General features: G+C 35.2%; 1 protein-coding gene across 2 annotated transcripts in view; it reads right to left on the bottom strand.

Moving 5' to 3' along the window:
* Positions 1-375: 375 nt before the first annotated feature.
* The window catches only part of CDK13 (cyclin dependent kinase 13), a 113657-nt gene continuing 93910 nt past the window's right edge, over positions 376-20122 (bottom strand). Inside the window, exons 11-15 of one of the 2 annotated variants that reach the window (XM_036864374.1) lie at positions 14804-14920; positions 14115-14246; positions 8055-8260; positions 4034-4486; positions 376-3380 (exon numbers count right to left, since the gene is read on the bottom strand). In XM_036864374.1, the coding sequence (XP_036720269.1) occupies positions 2530-3380; positions 4034-4486; positions 8055-8260; positions 14115-14246; positions 14804-14920 (1759 nt within the window). In that variant the 3' untranslated portion in view covers positions 376-2529. The remainder of the gene's footprint in view (positions 3381-4033; positions 4487-8054; positions 8261-14114; positions 14247-14803; positions 14921-20122) is intronic. The other variant, XM_036864375.1, reaches the window with a different exon arrangement.

Here is a 20122-nt window from a genome sequence, read left to right as displayed (position 1 = left end):
ATTAGTGATTTCCCAACCCTGTTCTCTTCATTAATCCAAATTTACTGAAGTATTAAATGATATGAAAGGATGCATTAAGATTTTTACTACCACATTTCATCAATTTTAAGAAACATTCTTTCATATAATAACATCTCTGAATTTGGGAAGTATCTTACAATTGATGTATCTTAGCCTTGAGTTGTGGTTTAACTGGCAACATTTTTCCTAACTAGTGCATAAAATATTGTTGTCTCACAATCAATGCTGTCTTAGGGTAATATTAGGAGCTATAGTTCACATCTTCAATTTCAAGCAACAATTTCCTTGTCCTCCCAGCCACTCTCCCAACATAAATACATAACTGAAATGTTAGGAAAAACTATCCAAACACAGTTCAATTTTATATAAAATATTTAATTTTTAAAACACAGGCTATTCATGTCACATAAATATCTTCAATTTTAGGTTAGCTGCTACGGTCAGCAGAATTATCAAGTGTGACTATTAAGAATAACTTAGATACTGTCACGTATAGGAAAGTCTAAAGCTCTAAGACTCACCATATTAAAATTCCAGATACTTGAATACTGTAGCTATTTTGCTAAATTTCAAAATATTTCTTCACTTCCTGCAATGTAGTTTTATTATAAGTTGTTAGTATTCAATATTCAAATAAAAGCAAAATAATTTTTCTTCATTTCTTTCTCCCCAACAACAAAAAAATTCCATCAAAAGACATCAACTCATTTTATAGCAGTAAAATGGTGAATTATTCACTTTAAACTATTCTTACTGTTACCAAACTATAATGCTTCCCATGTACTGTTTTGAAACGAAGGTTCACAAGTCAGATAGAGGGCACAGGATTAAAAGACTGACTTTAGAACTGGAGCCATTTCCATTTGATAACAGTTGTTCCAATTTAAGATTCCAATAAAAAAATAAGTTACCAGGAGAACAGTTAAAACAAAACGGTGAGTTGGCACAGCTCTCCTTTCCAGAGTCTGTTTTGCCATTTAGTGCTAATGGCAACACTGGTTATTTACCTTTGGTTCCTTTCTAGGATTATTATAATGGTATGTGTGTTTGAATGCACACAAAAAGTTAGTTAAACTTGACACCATTACAGTTGAAATAAGGGTTATCCATCATTCTAAAATGAACTAAAATAAAGTTACTCTAGGTGTGGCAGAAGAAGTTGTAGTAAACCTCGCAGAAAGTGAGAGAATAAGAGGGTTTTTTTTGCACTACTTTTTCTTTTTACTTCGGTAAATTCAACCTAAGCAATGTTTCTAGTTAACGAGTAAAATGAACAGTTAACTTTGTCTTAAAATGGCAACTGTGTAACTTAAAATATGGTGTTCGCCATCCCTCCCCCCATGAACTTTAACAGAATTATGCCAACTCTGTTATTAAGCCTTGCTTCTATGCTACTGCCCTCCAATTATGCATGGCAAAAGGAAACAGGGACAATGTGGCAGCCTGAAAGAAAATGGTACTCTACAATTCTCATTTAGCTATTATTTTCAACCGTTTAAATGACACAACTTTTCAGAACTTTTTCTCAGAAGTAACAAAAGGTGCTGTTGGGAGTTGCACTCCCTTTCTTTGCTCTCACTCCCCTATCAGGAGAAGGTGGTAGTGGAAGGTAACACAGCCCAAAGAAAAGGAGAAAGTGTGATAGGCAGAGGGAATGGACCTAACAGGAACGGAGCAGGCAGCCCCTAGACACTGGAGAGAGCTCCCTGCCTCTTCAATACAATGCATTGATTCCCTTTAGAAGACAAATGGGTGTAAAGGTTAACTACTTTCTCAGACCTTAAGCTTACCTGTTAAGGCACTTACTTACCCTCCCCACCCCACCCATATTTTTCATATAAAACCCACTATTTCATTTGAATGCATTTTGCTAGGCTATGATAATCTGCAAAATAAAACAAAAATAACGTTGACCATTTTTTTTTTATAAAACTGTTGCATCAAGAGAAAGGTTGTGTTTTATTTTCTGAAATGAGCACAAAGTACACCTTTCACAATAACACTGAAAGCAGGTGCAAAGACTGACAGTGACCTTTGACTAAAGGTAGCTTTGTAAAAAGAAAAATACCAAATAAATCAGTGCCCTTTCTGATTGTTGTAAAACTGGAGGGGGGAGGGGTTGGTTGTTTGTTACATAAAAGTTGGTCCAAACTTACAAAAAAGCACAAATGTGCATAGTTCAGAAGATCTGCAAGAGGGCCATAAAAGACTTTTATGTCCCTAAGATTAGCATCCACTTAAAACTGCAAGAATACAAAATAAAATTGTTAACTAGAATTTGTGAAGATGTACAATCAATAGATCTAGTTTTTTAGAACAGCATGAATTTAAGCAAAGGTGTTTTTTTTGTCTTTTTTTTTTTAAACTATTGTATGCAAGACCCTTTTCCACATAAAAATAAAGCTGTTGTTGAATTAATATTATTCAAGTCTCTTGGATCGCTGCCTTAAACTGCAGCTAGAAAAGTCTTTCCAGATAAAAACGATGTGCCTGAGGAAAAACAGATACTCAGTATGGTAACCCTCTGCCTCGACCTCTGCCCGCTGATGTGCTAATGTGTCCCCTGTATCCTTGTGAATACCCAGGTCCTTGGGCAGGAGAAGTCCAGGTCTGTCCATGCATGAGGCCAGGGCCACCTGGGTTTTCCTGTAAGTTACCACCATAGTTATAGTTGTGCATCTTTGCTGGCAAAGGATGAGTACTCTCTGGCCCTGTGGAAGGGTCACTGCTGTTTGCCAGGACTGCAATGGGGCCATGGCTATATTCAAATCTATGGTCCTTGTCTCCACTAAACAACATGGGACCTGTGTTGAGGTAAATGTCTCCATATCCAGCTACTGAACTGGGAAATGACTCGGAAAAGGCAGAAGGCTGAGGTGGGCCACCAGAGTGAGATGAAGTAGTACTGTAGTTATCCAAGGACTGAATATCTGAGTTTCCAATGAAGCTACGTCGTTCCAGTGGTGGAGCAGAGGCGCCTCCGAGACCATCACTGCTAACGTAAGGAGCAGAAGAGAAAGAAGAGGACCCAAAGTTGTCCTTGTAGTCTGAAGGGGGGACGTAAGTGTCTCCTGCTTGGTAGTCAATACCACCTTCTCTTTTGGGATCATCCTGGGGCTGATGCTGAGCAAGGAGCTGTAACAGGGCTGCTTTCACTCCGGCATGAGGGTCAGTTAACGAAGAACTAGTGGTGGGTACGTGCTGGTTTTCTGTCCGATAATCTAGATCTTCCTCAGTGACTGGTGGTGGTTCAGGTGGTTCAGGAGGTCGCTGATCAGGAGGCAGAATACGAGGCCGATCTGGTTCTGGCGTGAGCTCCAATATCCTCAAGTCTTGGTGCTGGATGAGGTCATCTTGCCCTAAGTGAAACAAGGCAAAAAAAGAGAGTCAAAAGTTACCATGGAAAACAAAAACTTCAAAACAGTTAATGTTTTCTAAAGAGCATTAGAAGTTATATCTCTGGCAAACACACACACACACACACACACACACACACACACAAAACAAACAAACAAAAAAACCCAACCAACCAAACAAACAAAAACAACCCAAAAGTCAAATGAAAAAGAAAAAGGTATATATAAGTATTAAAATATCGCCTGCTACCATTTGAGTCTATGGTGACAGAAAAATTTTGTTGTATTTGACTTTTCAAAGGCATCTCACATGTACCTATTTACCGCCTGAAGAACAAAAGCTACTGTATACATAAGGTTTCTGCCTTGGTCAATCATCCTGCTGTAACTGGAGTGAAAGATTATTTCTTAACCATAGGTTCACGTGAGAAACGTTGATAGCATTCATAATGAGTTCTATCACCCACAGATAATTCGTTAAAGAATCAACTCCTAGGAGTACACAGACTAAGAAACCAACCTATAACCAGTGACCTGAGAATTTTCAGGACATCTCCTAGCAAAGCTACTGAACACTACGCATTATAGCTAATCATCAACAGCAAGAAAACAGTGCGAATGCAGCCGTGTTAGTGGTCTGCTATCTGTACACTCACCTGACACCGGAGTGCTAGGTTCTGGAGGCGGCCTGAGCTGTAATGACGCTTCATGTCCCGATCCATTTTCCCTCTCTTCCAGTAGCACGTCTTTCTGCTTTGACTGCTGAGCCTTTATTAACTGAGTCAACAGAACCGCAAACGCGCTCTGCACAGCAGCCTGGGCAGCGTCAGTCTCCACTTTAGGCTGGACGTTCTGGGAAGAAGGCTGAATTCCTCCCAGCGGTTTCGAAGACTCCTGTTGTGGTGTTGATGGATCTGTCTGTTTTTCACCTGTTGCCAAAATTCCAGCAGGAAGGTTTATTTTATTTAGCTGCTGTTGAGTCTCAGAGTTTACCTTAATGTTCAACACTGGGACAAAATCAGCCACACTAACACTTGTTTTAGATTGTAGTAGGTTTAGTAGGATTGCCAATTCACTGTGGTTTAACTGCTGTCCAGGGCCTGTTTTTACTAAAGACAAAATGTGTATTAATTAGAATTGCCATGATTCACAGCTCTCCCCACCCCACAGAATGGCTCTGTATTACCCTATTAAAATGTACACTCGTGGGACAGTGTTTGAGAAATACTGTGAAAAGGGAATCTCTTTCTAGTTCAATTTCATGTACATTTAAGATGTAACGGCACATAAATTAAAACAAAAAAGAAAAAGAACTGCAGTCCCTTTTGAATAAATTATCTTTAAGGGTAAATACTTCGAAAGGAAAACCAAGACCACCATTAGAACCCCATACTATAGACATGACCAGGAAACAGCACCTGAGAACGGGCACTGGATGATGATGAGGATGGCAACGACTACAATTTTAGGTTCCATTCTGAGCATTTTACATCCTTTATTCCTCACAACAACCTTATAAGGCATGCTTTATTATTGGCCCCATTTTTTTACTGAAGAAGAAACTGACATCCAGAGTGACTAAATAACTTGCTCAACAACTAGGCCTGTGAGCCACAACCACTGAGCCTGCGCGTCTGGAGCCTGTGCTCCGCAACAAGAGAGGCCGCGATAGTGAGAGGCCCGCGCACCGCGATGAAGAGTGGCCCTCGCTTGCCGCAACTAGAGAAAGCCCTCGCACAGAAACGAAGACCCAACATAGCAATCAATCAATCAATCAATAAAAAAAAAAAAAGACTCCTCATTTCCTCCTCTTCCCCTTTAAAAAATAAATAAATAAATAAATAAAATAAAATAAAATAAAATAACTTGCTCAAGGTCACAAACTCTGTAAGTGGCAGAGTTGAGATTTGAACCCAGGTATTCTGATTCCAAAGTCTGAACTTTTTTTTTTTTAATAAATTTATTTATTTTATTTTTTTATTTTTGGCTGTTTGGGGTCTTCGCTGCTGTGCATGGGCTTTCTCTAGTTGTGCGGGCTTCTCACTGCGGTGGCTTCTCTTGTTGCGGAGCATGGGCTCTAGGCACGCAGGCTACAGTAGCTGTGGCTCGCGGGCTCTAGAGCACAGGCTCAGTAGTTGTGGTGCACGGGCTTAGGTGCTCCACAGCATGTGGGATCTTCCCAGACCAGGGATTGAACCCTTGTCCCCTGCATTGGCAGGCGGATTCTTAACCACTGCGTCACCAGGGAAGTCCCCAGAGTCTGAACTCTTAACCACTCCCTGTACTGCTTATATAAAATAACACTTATTTTCTAAAAACCTAACCTTATCTTTGCAGTAAATTCAAACTGGGATTTTGTAGACTGTCTGATATAATGCCTTTCATTCAAACTGCTTTTTTTTTAAGTTAAGCACTCTTGGTAAATTAGGAACTCCTACAGAAGCATGCTTATCATGTACATATAAGTTGGCATTAATTCATGACCACTAAAACAGTTGTTTTTCTTTTTCTAATATTCAGTTTAGACTTGTTTAGACAGCTTAGACTCAGTTTAGACAGTTTAGATGGTTTACATACGTTCTTGTGCAACTTTATCTGAGTCATAGGTAACAACAAGGCTCAAATGTACGTAATACTATAATATATATGCTAAGTGATAATACAGATACTGATAAGCAATTTCCATAACCACAGATGACAGACTAATAGTACTCCAAGATGAAAAAGTGATGATTAATGCTTTTTTAATATATTCTCTCTTTATATATTTTGAGATACTTTTTATTACTTCTTAACATTTTTAGAATAATTCAAAACAAACTCTTGCAAGTTCTTCTTGTGATCCGCAGGTATTAATAAGGACCCATGCTTGTCTGCTACACCCCAAGTGCCAGTTTTCCTCATTTTCCCTTTCATTTCTCTATTAACAGAGGTAGTCTCCATGTGAGCTCAGAGAAGTACACTTTAACTGTGGTGTCTCATCTACACAGAAGGGGCATTTTTATTTCATGGCACTTATTGATGATGTAGAAAATGGAGCAAAGAGGATTCATTCCTATTTCAAAAAACTAGAACCCTCACTTCTTAATAGTGACAGTTTGAAAAGAGAAGGGAAGGAGGGAAGGAGGGAGGGAGGGATAAAATGAAATTCTAAAATTAACAAGAGTTGTAAATATGCAAAGCTAAGAAACAATAACAAAATGAGCCCAGAATTCATTTTTTATCAGCTAAAATAGAGTGAAATAACTAACTACCTCTATTCCACTAGGCTTCCTAGTGGAATAAGGACATCAGTTCCATGAAGAGAAGCAGAAATAAACACCTGGTAGTCTTATTAAGGAATATGACAACTGTTGCCTAGGACAAGTGACCACCATCCAAATTTCCTGTTACAACCATCTCAAATCCTTTTTCAGTAGTAGATGGTATATAAAACAGGTGACATAAACACAAACCAAGAAAACTTCTTGTTGCTTCTATCTTTCTCCAAATTTTACATATTTTTACCATGAAGAGAAATAATACTGAACTTGATATAGACAGCCCTCACTTTGTACAACAAATAAATGTGTTTTCTCCTAAGCTATATATACATCAAATATTTTCATGTACAAGGGGAATTCACTATTTCAAGAAACTCTGAAGAATACTTCTGAACAACAAATAACAATTAATTTTGGTTTTTAAAGTAACATGTATTAGCACTTTAATGTAGTCTGACCAAGGTCAAGTCTAAGCTTGTAGACTACATGGGAAAGCATTAAGGTAATCTTTCTCAAGCTTTCTCAGCTAATCTACTCTATATTTATATTTAACCACCAAAAGTTCAATCTGATCCATAGATCTGTTTTAATCAACTAACTGATCAGTCAATACTTACTCATCTCTTAATAAGTGCTGGGCTATTTTTCATGTTTAATAAAACACCACCTCCACACATACATGTATTTATTTCTTATCATCTCTGTCTTCATAAAAAAATTAAAGCTGAATGCTTTCTGGATTCTTGAGGCAAAATGAGGGAGTGGATTCAATTTTTTTGAAAGTCGTTAACTAAATGAGAGAATGAATTTAACAGCACTTCTGACAACATTGAAGAGGTTGGTTCCTCGTGAAGAAGCTTACGCTTATAACAGATTGAGTCAGACGAAGAAATTTAACTTTCCCCAAATACCTTCTTTATCATACTTCAAGTCACTTTTGGCACAATATCAGATTCCAGTCTGAGATTCTATAATATATTGGGAAATATATTAAAAGTGACCTGAGGACATTACAAACAGTATGAAAGAGCTTCTACTCTGATTCCTGGCTGTTTTATCTTTCTTCTTACTCCTGAAAAGCATCCACATACATTGAACGCTGAGCCTCACAGAATAGTGTCAGTAAAAGACCTACTGACTCTTGCACTAGGGAAAAAAAGAAGACAGAGAAACCTGAGCCATCACTAATCATATGTAATTTGATGCCTTCTTTACAAATTAATCTTACCTTGAGATTGCTTAATATTGTGGTGCCAGTAGCAGTGAAACATCTGTACTGGCACAATCAAATAACAAGGAAATGTTGAATTCAGTGTTCAACTTTTAGCCACAAGTGCTTTAACACTACAGCAATATAATTAACGCCAGCCACAAAACAATGTGAAGAAAATCAACCCATGGAAGTATTACTGACCAGGTGCTACATTCGAGTTGCCCTGAGATTTCAGTTGTGAAGACGGCAGCACACCCTGAGGCGTGTTAGTTCTGCTGTCATCCATGCCCAGAGACAAGTCCTTTCTGGGGGCTTTAATTGTGGAAACATCATCAGTCATGCCCATCTGCTTCTGTCTTCTTCGCTTTTTACTCCATAACTCATGACAATCTTGCCATAAAGGAAGGCTGGAACAAAAAGTATTAAACTGTTTGTCAATGGCATTTCTTAACAACAACAACAACAACAAAATGATAGTATTTACTACATAGCCCCAAAGCTGCCACCCCCGCTCTCCCGCAAGCTATTCTTGAAGATTTCACACAAAGGCTTTGTAAACTCCTCCAACACAGATCACCCTTAATGATCCCCCTCCTTCAGGGCTTCACCTATACAGACAAACTATTTTTCTGTGGCTTCTGGATAATCAATGAATAATAACTTATTAAAACTATGAATGAAGAATATATGTTCACAAAAATAGGTTACTATTATCCTTGGTGCAATCTTTTAAAGCCAATTCTTATCATAGTACAACATACACTGAATAGGACATGGGAAAAAAAAGGTGAAAAATATGCCACTTGCAGAAACTAGACACGGAATTAAAAAGTAGCAAAGGCTAGGACATAAATTTGCGAAAAAAACCTTCTAGTACAAGCTTTTTACTTTTTGAGACCCTCTTATTTGCTTCTATAATCAAATGCTCTAGAATTATTAATCTGGTGCTACAGAGGAGTTTCAAAAACAGACTGTAATCCAGGGACATCAGTCACCGAGAGTTCTGAATAACTAGCAACTATCAGAGTTATCCATAATTCGGAAACACTTCTACCTCGTGTAATTTCACAAAACTGAAACACTGCAGAATAACTTTTGTTTAAAGAAAGACAAATATTTGATTTATAAATCTCTTCTTCTTACCCTAATAAAAAAAATCCAGTGGGAAGTTACGATGATATCTCTTTTAAAGATAAGAAAATTGAGGCTTGGAAAGGTTAATAAACTTGCCCAGAATATCTATAAATTCCCTTAAGCAGCCCCAACCTGGTCTTCAACCTGGATACGTTTACCTCTAGGGATACATGAAGACTTTCTGAGGGAGTATACCTGGAATGGTTCTAAAAGAAATTCCATATCCATATGTCCTCTTTCCTAAAATTGATCTTTGAGAAGGGCCTGCATGTTCAGAAAGTTCTTTCACACGTCTTCTTTCACAATTAGTCTTATCTCATGTTACAAAATAAAGGCATATGCAACAATATGGTCAAATCTTAGCAATATAATATAATATTAAGTGAAAAAAAAAGTCATTCCCAACAGATTACAAACAGCATGACACTCTTTCATAAAATTAAAAGCAACTAAAATTGTAAAATGTAACTTTTTATGAGTACATATAGATGGCAACAAAAAGTATATACAAAAGAAAACAGGGATGATGGTTACCTCAGGTGGAGGAAGGCAAGGGGGATAGGTCGTGGGTGGAGAGGGTATGATATGAGTAAAGTAGGTTATTGTCAAGATTCTAGCTTTTATTTGGTAAGTTCATGGCTGCTTATTAACATCATTTAAAATAACTAATTAAATTAAGTAACTAAAAGAAAAAAAGAGAGCCATGCATGGACTAATGATGAGTGACACAAGGATTATGATTAAACCAAGTCTATGCACCTGAGGTCCAAAAACAAAACAAAGGCATACCTCTCAGCCATCTTACTATGGTGCATTGCCTCAGCGTGTAAAAACCTCCTGGAGTAACAAACAAAGGGACAATTTGAAATATTGATATTGGGAAGCTTTAAGGCATCAAAAACCTGCCAAAGACTTTTCCTTTCTCTGTGTGTGTGTGTGTGTGTGTGTGTGTGTGTGTGTGTGTGTCTATTACAAGATGTGTAACCTTAGCCTCTGTTGGGGTTATTCTGAATTCAGACATACTGCAGTACTGCAGAGTGGGGGGACTAGAGTGATTTCATTTTTTTCCATCCTGATGTTCAAGGAATGCATTGCTCTTGTGGGAGAGTCCCATGAGAATAAAGCAAAGAAATCCACTAAAAAGGGCTTTTGTTCCCTCCCACAATTAAAACGTAAGAGATTCTTTATGGATGATCTCAGCAGTAGGAAAGATAAACATTACCCAACAAATAGCTAAACAGGATAGATAGGCTAGTGATGTTGACTATTAGATGTACCAGGAATGTTTCCAGGACAACCAAATTTTTAATGTGTTCTTTTCTAAAGGTTCAAATACCGGCTCAGCCACTTACTTATTGTGTCTCATAGGCAAGTAACTTGACCTCTGTGCCTCAGTTTGCTTATCTTTAAAAGTGGGGTTAACAAGACAATCTACCTTGTGGAGTACAGGTAATATATGTTAACATATGTAAGCGCTTGGACAGTGCCTCTCACATAGTAAGCATTGTATTCATGTTTTATCATTCAGCAAGGTAGTTTAAAGTATTTTTTTATCATATCATATCATGAAATATTTATTCCAATTACGTTGATCATATTTATCTTATGAATTGTTTGATGCTGTTAAGAAAAAATAAAATTACAGACAAGCTGCTGGCCTAATTCACTTCTTAGCAATACATACTCTTTTCATTAAGTACATTAAAAAAGTGTGACAGGACATCTAATAAAATTAATGGAGGGTTTTTTTTTTTATTATCCCCAACTCATTTGCTTATTCCTAAAAAAAACTGATAATGAGTTTAATACACATAGCTATTTCCCAAAGGAATACCAATGCCTTTCTTCATAGCCCTTACCTTCACATTTTATCATTTTAACTACCCATTACATGATAAAATAATAATGAGATGTTATATTGTTTATGTAATTTTTTATTTAAATATCACATCAATATCACTATAATTTCAACCTGATTGCTTTAGTGATGTACTTAACAAAGATGTACTATAATTTATTGCTGGTTTACAGAATGTTGACCAAAATGTGTACTAACATATTTATTTTTAATGCAGAAGTGCAGTTGGGTGTGTTCTGATAGAAGTTAAGTGAATTTAGGTGATGTGTTTGACAATATGAACAGAATTTCCTATTATGTGGCAAACATTTTCCATAAATTGAATGGGATACATCTACAGTTCCAAGATTTTGACAAAAGCATATATTTTTAAAATGTAATAAGAAACACAATTTAGCAAATGGATTGCTTAAGTAGCACTGAAATTACATGTTGACTTCCTAACCTCTTCTAAGTATATTGGATTAAGAAAATGCGAATAAAAGAAAAAGCAACAAGTATAAGAAGAAGTCATGTAATAAATATTGGTAAATCCTCTTCGGTTTATTTTCTTAAAATTTGAAAAAAAATAAATGATTAATGACTGGATAAGAAATCTTTTTTTTGGCAAGTCATGTGGTTTCCAATTCTTTACTGTCAAGAAAATTAGAGAAAGAATCTTAAGTTGACATCTGAAAGGTCATTAAAATAATTTTTGATGACAGAGCACTGTGATTTTTGGGACATAATGTAGAAGAAGTTCAAAGAACTCAGTGATTTAACTATGACAAAACTCCATCCAGTCTCAAACGCTTATTTAAAAGAGCACTTACAAAAATTTTTAAATTACAATTAATGTGGAACTATATCTCACTCTAGAATAAGTAATATTAATTAACAGATATGCAAATTACCTGAGGAAAAAATATCTCAGCGCAATTTCATTAAGGTTGCATCTCCAACAAAATTTACTAATTTTTTCTTTTTTTTTTAACTGAAATACGCACTACTAATACATGCAATAATTTAATCAAGAAAAAAAGAGCTTTGTAGTCAGAGGAAATTTTTAAATTAAATTTCCATTTATATACATGTATTTGTTTTAAAGAAGTACTATAGGGTAATCAATAAAATACTTTCAAGCATAAATATATGCTACATTAAAAACGTGCAGAAGCAATGTAAGTTCACACACATACACACACACACACACACAAACCCAACAATGTCCTATTGTTGAACAGTTTGTTCATACATTTTCTGAGTGAATGTTGATGAATATCAAATGCTAAGATATTTTGATTCCACTAAATACATTTACAAGATGATGTAACTGCTCTATTTTAAAGTGTCTACACTTATACACTGAAAATTATACCTTTTGCAACTATTTGAACCCTTGATTTTAAAAATTTAGATGTCTATTTAAAATGTGTTCAGTACAGTTTTACCAGAATTCTTTCATGTGGACCACTTAAACCAAGATATCAATTTAGTACTACCAATAATGGGAGAAAAATGACATTATATTCCTCTTGATGTGATACAGCAGGAAGCACATTTCACTACCCTAGGTAGCATTCTTGCCAAAAAAACACTAATTACTAATGATGAGGAAGTAGTTAAAGCCAGACTGTAGAATGCTTTACAAAACAGCTAGCTCTTCAAAATGTCAATGTTGTAAGAAGTCTTCCCCAGAGACTGAAGAGACATAACAACTAAATGAAATGTGTGAGCTTGGAATAAATTCTTCATCCGAAAAAACCAAAACCAAAACCAAGACAAAACAAACAGAAAAACAGACTACAAAGGAAACTATTGTGCCAACTAGAGAAATCTGAATATAAACTATTAGCTAACACAATGTTAAATTTCTTATGCTTTATAATGATATTGTAGTTATACAGAATAAAGTCCCAGTTCTTATAGATAACATGGTGAATTATTTATAAGTGAAATATCATTCCCACAATATAATATGCAAATAGTTCAGGAAAAAAAGATATGGAGTGATAACTAAAATTTGGACACATTTAAGTGTTGAATCTAGATGAAGAGTATATGACTGCTCATTGTAATATTCTTCCTATTTTTCTGTATAGAGTTGAAATTTTTCCAAATCAAAAGTTTAAAAAAATTCTTTAAAGGGGTACTAAAGCCAAAGTTTCAAGACTGCTGATATATACTGATAAGCAAAAAAATCCATGAAACAATTCAACAGTGAATGATTCAGGTCCCTCAACATGTCAGATGATAGATCCTTTTTGCCTTCCAAATCATCCCACAAAGGCTATTCACATACAATTCAGTGAAAACTAAAGCCAAATATGATGGTCTCATAGAACTATAATAAGACCAATCTAACTAATTAAGTGGAAGAGCCAGGATTTGAACTCCAAATCCCACGTCTGTTCCTTCACAAGATGCTAATTGTTACTACATGGACACATTTTATTATTATAGGGACAGGCTTGTTTTTGTGACACTCATCATCATTTTTAAAATCACTAAGAAAATCACTACAAACTTTCTAGAACCTATCAAGGAGAACCAAATGGACTGCTCTGTCCCCTTCCCCAAATCAATCCTAGAGAAATTACAGGAGCCACAAGGGAGTGAAGGTTCAAGAACCCAGCCATTCTGACGCCCAGACTCTGTGCATTCCCTGCCTCCCGACACCCACCCCCCGCCATCAGACAGTAGACTCATTCCATACAGGCTTTTGACACGAATATTTTTATTCAATGACAAGAATTTCCTACTGTAGAGTCTGCTAAGGAGTATTTCAGAACCTCTTTTTTGTTATAGAACTAACTTGGATTTGAGAGCTGGCTTCACCCTTTACCAGATTTGTATTCTTGGGCAAGTTTCTTAACCTCTCTGAGCCTGCTTCCTTCTCTGTAAAATGGTGATAATACTACTCACCTGTTAAGATTATAAAGATTAATGTAATACATGAGAAATGCTTAGCATAGCACTCAAAATTTTAGCTAAGCAACTGGTGTTGGCAGAAACAGTACTACAATAGCAGCAGCAATAACATTTTTTTTAGGGTGGAAATATATTAATAAAATTAACTAGAGGAAGGCCGCTTTTGCTAGTCCTATGGTTAGCTGAACATAAAGCAAGGCTCTGCATTCTAGATGTGCAAATTATGTACACTATCGCTATTCTATTCCTTTTGATTTATTCTTTCTTTTGACTTAACTAATCATGGAATAGCTTCTGATAGCTATATAATGATGTTACTAATATTGTCCAGATTCTGCATATAGTAAAAAGTCACTTACTCCGGTGGAGGCATTTTTGAGGGTTCCACATCCCGCAGGAACTCACACTGAAGAGCCTGCTCTGCAGTGCAGCGCTTACTAGGATCCAAGGCGAGCATGTAATCAAATAAGTCTAGTGCAGCTGCAGGAATACTGGCATGAGAGGATTACAAAAGTCATGCATGTTCTTTGACTCAAGCTTAATGTTTCTTTAGGAGCTTATTTTAAGTATTAGCATTTTATAACATGTTTGTGATACTTCATTCCAGTAAGTTCCAAATATTCCTTTAAAGAAATATTTATTTTTACATAATTTTATAATTATTATTCTAAATAATTTGAAAATTGGCAAACAATAGTATATTTTACTGCTCTATGGGCAATTTGCTGTCTTAACATAAATTAAGAACTTAACGGAATAGTTTCCTACAACAAAGTAAAACACTCAGTTCAAGTATCTTGTAAGCTGTTTCATTAAAATTTTAAATGGTATTATTTAACTTTTCAGGTAAACTCCAAAGCACTGATTTCATAATGATGGTGAAATGGTAATTTGCATGTAGCAAAGGGAACTCAAAATTAGATGACATAGAAGAATTGTGATAGGTCGACCTTAGGTCAACAGAGGCTACAGTGACATTTAGAATTCTCAAGAAATAACTTAAAAAAAAAATCAACGCAATATGGATGTTTAAGCATCCCCTTCTTACAAAACAAATTCTTCTCTTAACTTTCGACGATATTGCTTCTTTGGTTTCATGGTGTTGAAATATGGTAGTTTGATTACATCAGGCCACACTGCAGGACATGGACTTCCACATATACGGCTGAACAACACACAAAAAGAAGTACATCAATATAAACTACACAGAAAAAAATCATACATACAACTGCTATACAAAACATCAACTCATTTTTAAATATACAAATGTTGAAGTCCTGATACAATGCATAATAGTTTCATTAAATATTTTAGTCATCCCAAATCAATTACTTGTTTTAAGAATTCAATTTATTTTCAGTGAATGCTTCTAACACTCCAAACATTCCAATTCCTAGAAAGAAAACCTTCATATCTGCAAAATCAAATCTTAAAAACACAGGCAACACTCAAAATATGTTGAGCATATTTTGAACCAAAATTTAAAATTTTCATGCCAATAAACTGAGGAACTAGAGTTTAGTATATGTCTTTCTCTGGTTTTATAGGTACCTAATCATCACCTCTTATGAATATAATGAAGTTTGCAATAATAGCAGAAAAGATTTCCTACACCGAAGAAGCTAACTGAACTGTAGACTGCTGCTGAATTTGATCAACAGAGGACCCTAAAAGTCACATTCCTGAAACACAGAAGTTCTTCAATTTCAGTAGTGCCTCTGATTTCAAGGTATTTAGAAATTTTAACTGCTTTACTCTCTATCTATATCTTGAAATCCCTCATTATTTTCATATTAATTAGTAAGTCCTTGTTATGGTAAACTGAAGAAATGCTATAACAAATAGATAGCTCTAGCTGGTAAACGTTTAAAACTAATGATTTGGTAATATGTAGATGAAAAATTGGTTAAATATGCTTAACTTGAATATACTGAATCTCAAGAATAAATGTACATTGTATATAAAATTATCAGCTAGTCTTCACATAGAAAAAGAAAAGGTCCATGCATCACTGACTAAAAGTAAAAATATTCCATATATACATAAATATAAATACATGCACCAATGTACATAAGCAAGTGACAACTAAACTTGCCAGACATCCTTTAGTGGAGCTTAAGAACACTATGTCAGAAACACATTTGCACAAGGCAACCTCTCATTTTTTAAGCTGTGTCACTGAAATTGTATTTTGTTTCAATACATTTTAGGATTTTTTTAAATCCAAGCTTTTTAAAAGGCTTTAAGATCTTACTCTTCGTACATGCCTGTCTCTTCTTCCTTACAATCTCATTCTCACAAGCTCCTGAAAAGGAGCGAAGAAGACCAAGCTCAGGAGCGTGGCTCTCTATGATCTGGTCCCAGACTGGCTTCCTAGTCTCATCTCCCAATTCATCTCTCTCCACAGACCAACCACTCCTCCACGTCTCTGCTCATGTTCCTTCTTCCTAGATTCTACCTAGCTCAATCCTTGTCATTCCTGAAGATGCAGATCAAAAGTAATCTACTCAACAATGTTTTCTGTATCCTCACTGTCCACAACGGTCACTTTTTGCATGCTCCTTGTTTCTTTTGACACTATTTCATCCTGCTTTATATTTTAGTTGTTTACATGTCTTTCTCTTACTAAATTACAGTAAGAGAACCACTCTCTCACTTTTGTATACTACATAATATACCCAAGTAACTAGATGAATATAATCAATCCCTGGCAGATTGATGTGCACCATAACAGAAGTATAAAATATAATGGAATAAAGAAAATGAAGGATACTTTCAACTACAGAAATACAAGAAAACGTACTCAAGTTAGAGAAGAGGTGCAGAATTTTGCCTACAACTCAAAGGATAAGTAAACAATCGACAAGTGGGAAAGGGAATAAGAGAACTATGTTACTGGCAAAGATTAGTGCATAGGCAAAGGCATGGAAGTAGCAAAGTATAAACATTTGTGGGAGGAAGACTAAGGAAATCAGTATAGGTGGAATTTAGGGCTAAGGGAGGTTTAGTTGGAAGCATTAGACAGGGGCCATACAATACAGTTTCAAGAGGCAGTCTGCCTAACTATAATGAAGACAGACTTTGAAAACAAACTTTAGAACTGAATCCTGTCTGTGATATTGGTGAAATTGCACTGCTTAGAATCTGTTGCTCTTTTGTAAAATGGGGATTAATTTTACTTTGGACCTGTGAAATTAAATGAGCTAGCACCTGGCTCATTAATAGCCTTATAATAAAAATCAGTTTCATTACCTCTTAGCTAAAGAATTTTAATTATTTTATGTGTTCTGGGAAGATAGTTGAATGGGAAAGTTATCTAATTGGTAGCAGCATACAGGGTGAAATAGACATTCTAAGACAAGGAAAAGTTTTAGAAATTAGGGAAGCAGACATGACAGCAATTGATAATTGCATATTGGCAAAATCAGTGCCTGATGGTCAATTAGCTATTCCCAAATCATTTACTGAAGACATTTTGAAATGCATCATATGCTAAATCCCTAAATATCTGAGGTCTGTTTTGAGAATCTATTTTGATTTACTGATTTATCTACTCTGGTGTCAATATCATATGATACCTTTACATTTTTTATAAGACTTACAGGACAAACCCCTCTATCTATTCATTCCGCTAATCATTCTTTTCAGTATTTCCTTACAGATGAATTGTAGAATCAATACTGTCACACTCCAAAAGTAAGAGAATCCTGTTGGGATTCCACTGCTGCTCTGAATTTATCAGTTTAGAAAGGATTGCTATCTTTACAAAGCTTAATATTTCCATTTTTATACTTCCTTTGGTTTTATACAGGCATACCTCATTTTATCGTGCTTTGTAGATTTTTTTTTTTTTTTTATAAACTTCAGGTTTGTGGTAACCATGCGTCAGAAAGTCTATTGGTGCCATTTTTCCAACAGCATTTACTCACTTTGTGTCTCTGTGTCACATTCTGGTAATTCTCACAGTATTTCAAACCCTCCATCAGCCAAAAGACTACAACTTGCCAAAGGCTCAAATGATGGATAGTATTTTTAGCAATACAGTATTTTAAAATTAGGGTATACACACATAATGCTATTGCACACCTAATAGACAACAGTATAGTGTAAACATAACTTTATATGCACTGGGATACCAAAAATTTGTGTGACTCACTTTATTTTGATATTTGCTTTATTGTGGTAGTCTACAACCAAACCTGCAATATCTCTAAGGTATACTTATAAATTTCTTCAATTAGATCTTTTATATTTCCTTTTATGGGTTTTACTTTTTTGCTTTTTGAATGTGTTCCTATCCCTAATACATTTCCTAAGCAATAACTAGAAGAGTTTTGTTATAGGAAATGGCTGAAATTTGACATAAAAAATTTAGATCGCCATCTGAGATCCTATGGTTCCTAACACAGTTTTCTTTTAACAGTTGTTTCTTTGAGGCTTTCCAGGTTTATTATCATCACCTATAATCAAAATTCATCTATATTTTTTCAAACATGTATTCCTCTTTATCATCATGGTATGCTACATTATGTGGCAATTTCCAAACAATGTTAAAATGCTAATCATGCCACACAATGTTAGGTAATTTTGTTTGGTTTCTTATTTTAATGGGAGTACTTTCATTGTTTACCACTGGGAAAGATGATAACTTTTAGTTTGAGAAACACAACACACAGTAAAGATATTCACAGACACATACAAATTCACATATACCTCCTGCTTAGAAAGCATTGATTTATTCCTTTTGACTATGGGTTTTATTTTTGTGGCTTTTAAATTTTAAAAGGATACTTCTTTAGTTCTATCAGTTTGATTTTTAGAAACTCTATTATAATCATCACCTGCATTTTCTTCCCTGAGTTACTAATGTCATGAATTATATTTATGACATTAGTAAGAGATTAAGAGATTTTCCAATTAAGAGATTTTTGAATATTTAGTCATCCATACATTCAAAAGAGGAATACCACTTGGGCCTAATCAAAGTACTGTTATTTTAGTGTAATGCTGTATTCTACTTTTTAGTTGGTATACATCAGCAGTTTGCAAAAATGGGGTCCAAAGACCACTCGGTGTCCCCTAGACCCTTCAGGGGTCTGGAAGGTCAAAGGTATTATTAAGACATTATTTATACTTTTCAATGTGTTGACTTTGCACTGATGGTATTAAGCCAGTAGTGGGTAAAACTACTGGCGCCTTAGCATGACTTGAGGCAGTGGCACCAGACTATTAGCAGTAAATACTCTTCACTACCACATAATCTTGGTGGGGAGACAGGGGGACAGTTTCACTTAAGAAGGTACTTGTTGAAGCAGTAAAAATTATTATTATTAAACCCTTACAATTGAGTACGTATCTTTTCAATATTCTTAGCAATGAAATAGAAAATACTCATAAAGCACTTCAGTTGCACAACAAAGTGATAGTTATCTTGAGAAGCACTTGTGCAATTATTTGAGTTGCAAGCTGAAGTAGCTGCTTTTTTCATGAACCACCATTTTTACCTGCAAAAACAACTAACAAACTATGGTCATTCATACTTGGGTATTTGCCAGACATTTTCTTAAACAGGAACAAAGTCAGCTTATTACTTCAAGGAAGACAATTGCAGCATTTACTGTCAATTATAAAATTCAAGCTTTCAGGAGAAAATCAGAATACTAGAAGACTTATGTCTACACCATGAACTTGACAGCTTCAAAATAAATACCTAAAGGCTTTTCTGATGAGATTAGTGGTCATAACAAATACTATATAATGAAATGTTACACTTTAGAAGATCTGCTCAATTCAGTGATCCAATATTATCAAATGACCAATACGTAATGTTATAAAATCATCACAGGTAAAAGATCTATTCAGAGTGTAAGATAAACCAATGGATTTCAATATATTAGAGTACAAAATCTGTGGTTACAGACTGCACATTACGACTAACCTGTAAAAAAAAACTGCCACTTACTGAAGTTTCAAGGAAGAATATGCACAATTATCTGAAAAGACTATTGAAAACAGCATATCACAGATGTTTATGCAGATGTTTAAGACAGACATTAAAAGATTTATAAAAATGTGAAACAATGCTTTTCATTTCACCAACATTTATTTCAGTTTGGGAAATATAAACTTTTTACAATTAAAATGTTATGTTAATATATTGTTTTAAAATGAATTAATAAATATTTTTACTTCTCAGTTTTAAATTTCAATACATACAATCAACATAAACAAGCTCCTGGGATCTTTCACAATGTTTAAGAGTATAAAGAAGAGACCAAAAAAGATTAAGAAGTACAATTCTAAAGAAATTTTTACGCTATTGATTTATGAAGGTATACATGCTTCACTTCTTAAAATATGGGAACTT

Source organism: Balaenoptera musculus, chromosome 9 (assembly GCF_009873245.2).
Source record: "Balaenoptera musculus isolate JJ_BM4_2016_0621 chromosome 9, mBalMus1.pri.v3, whole genome shotgun sequence".
In the NCBI taxonomy this organism is placed as follows: domain Eukaryota; kingdom Metazoa; phylum Chordata; class Mammalia; order Artiodactyla; family Balaenopteridae; genus Balaenoptera; species Balaenoptera musculus.
The sequence above is the reverse complement of the archived record's forward strand: the minus strand, read 5'-3'. Positions and strand labels throughout refer to the sequence as shown.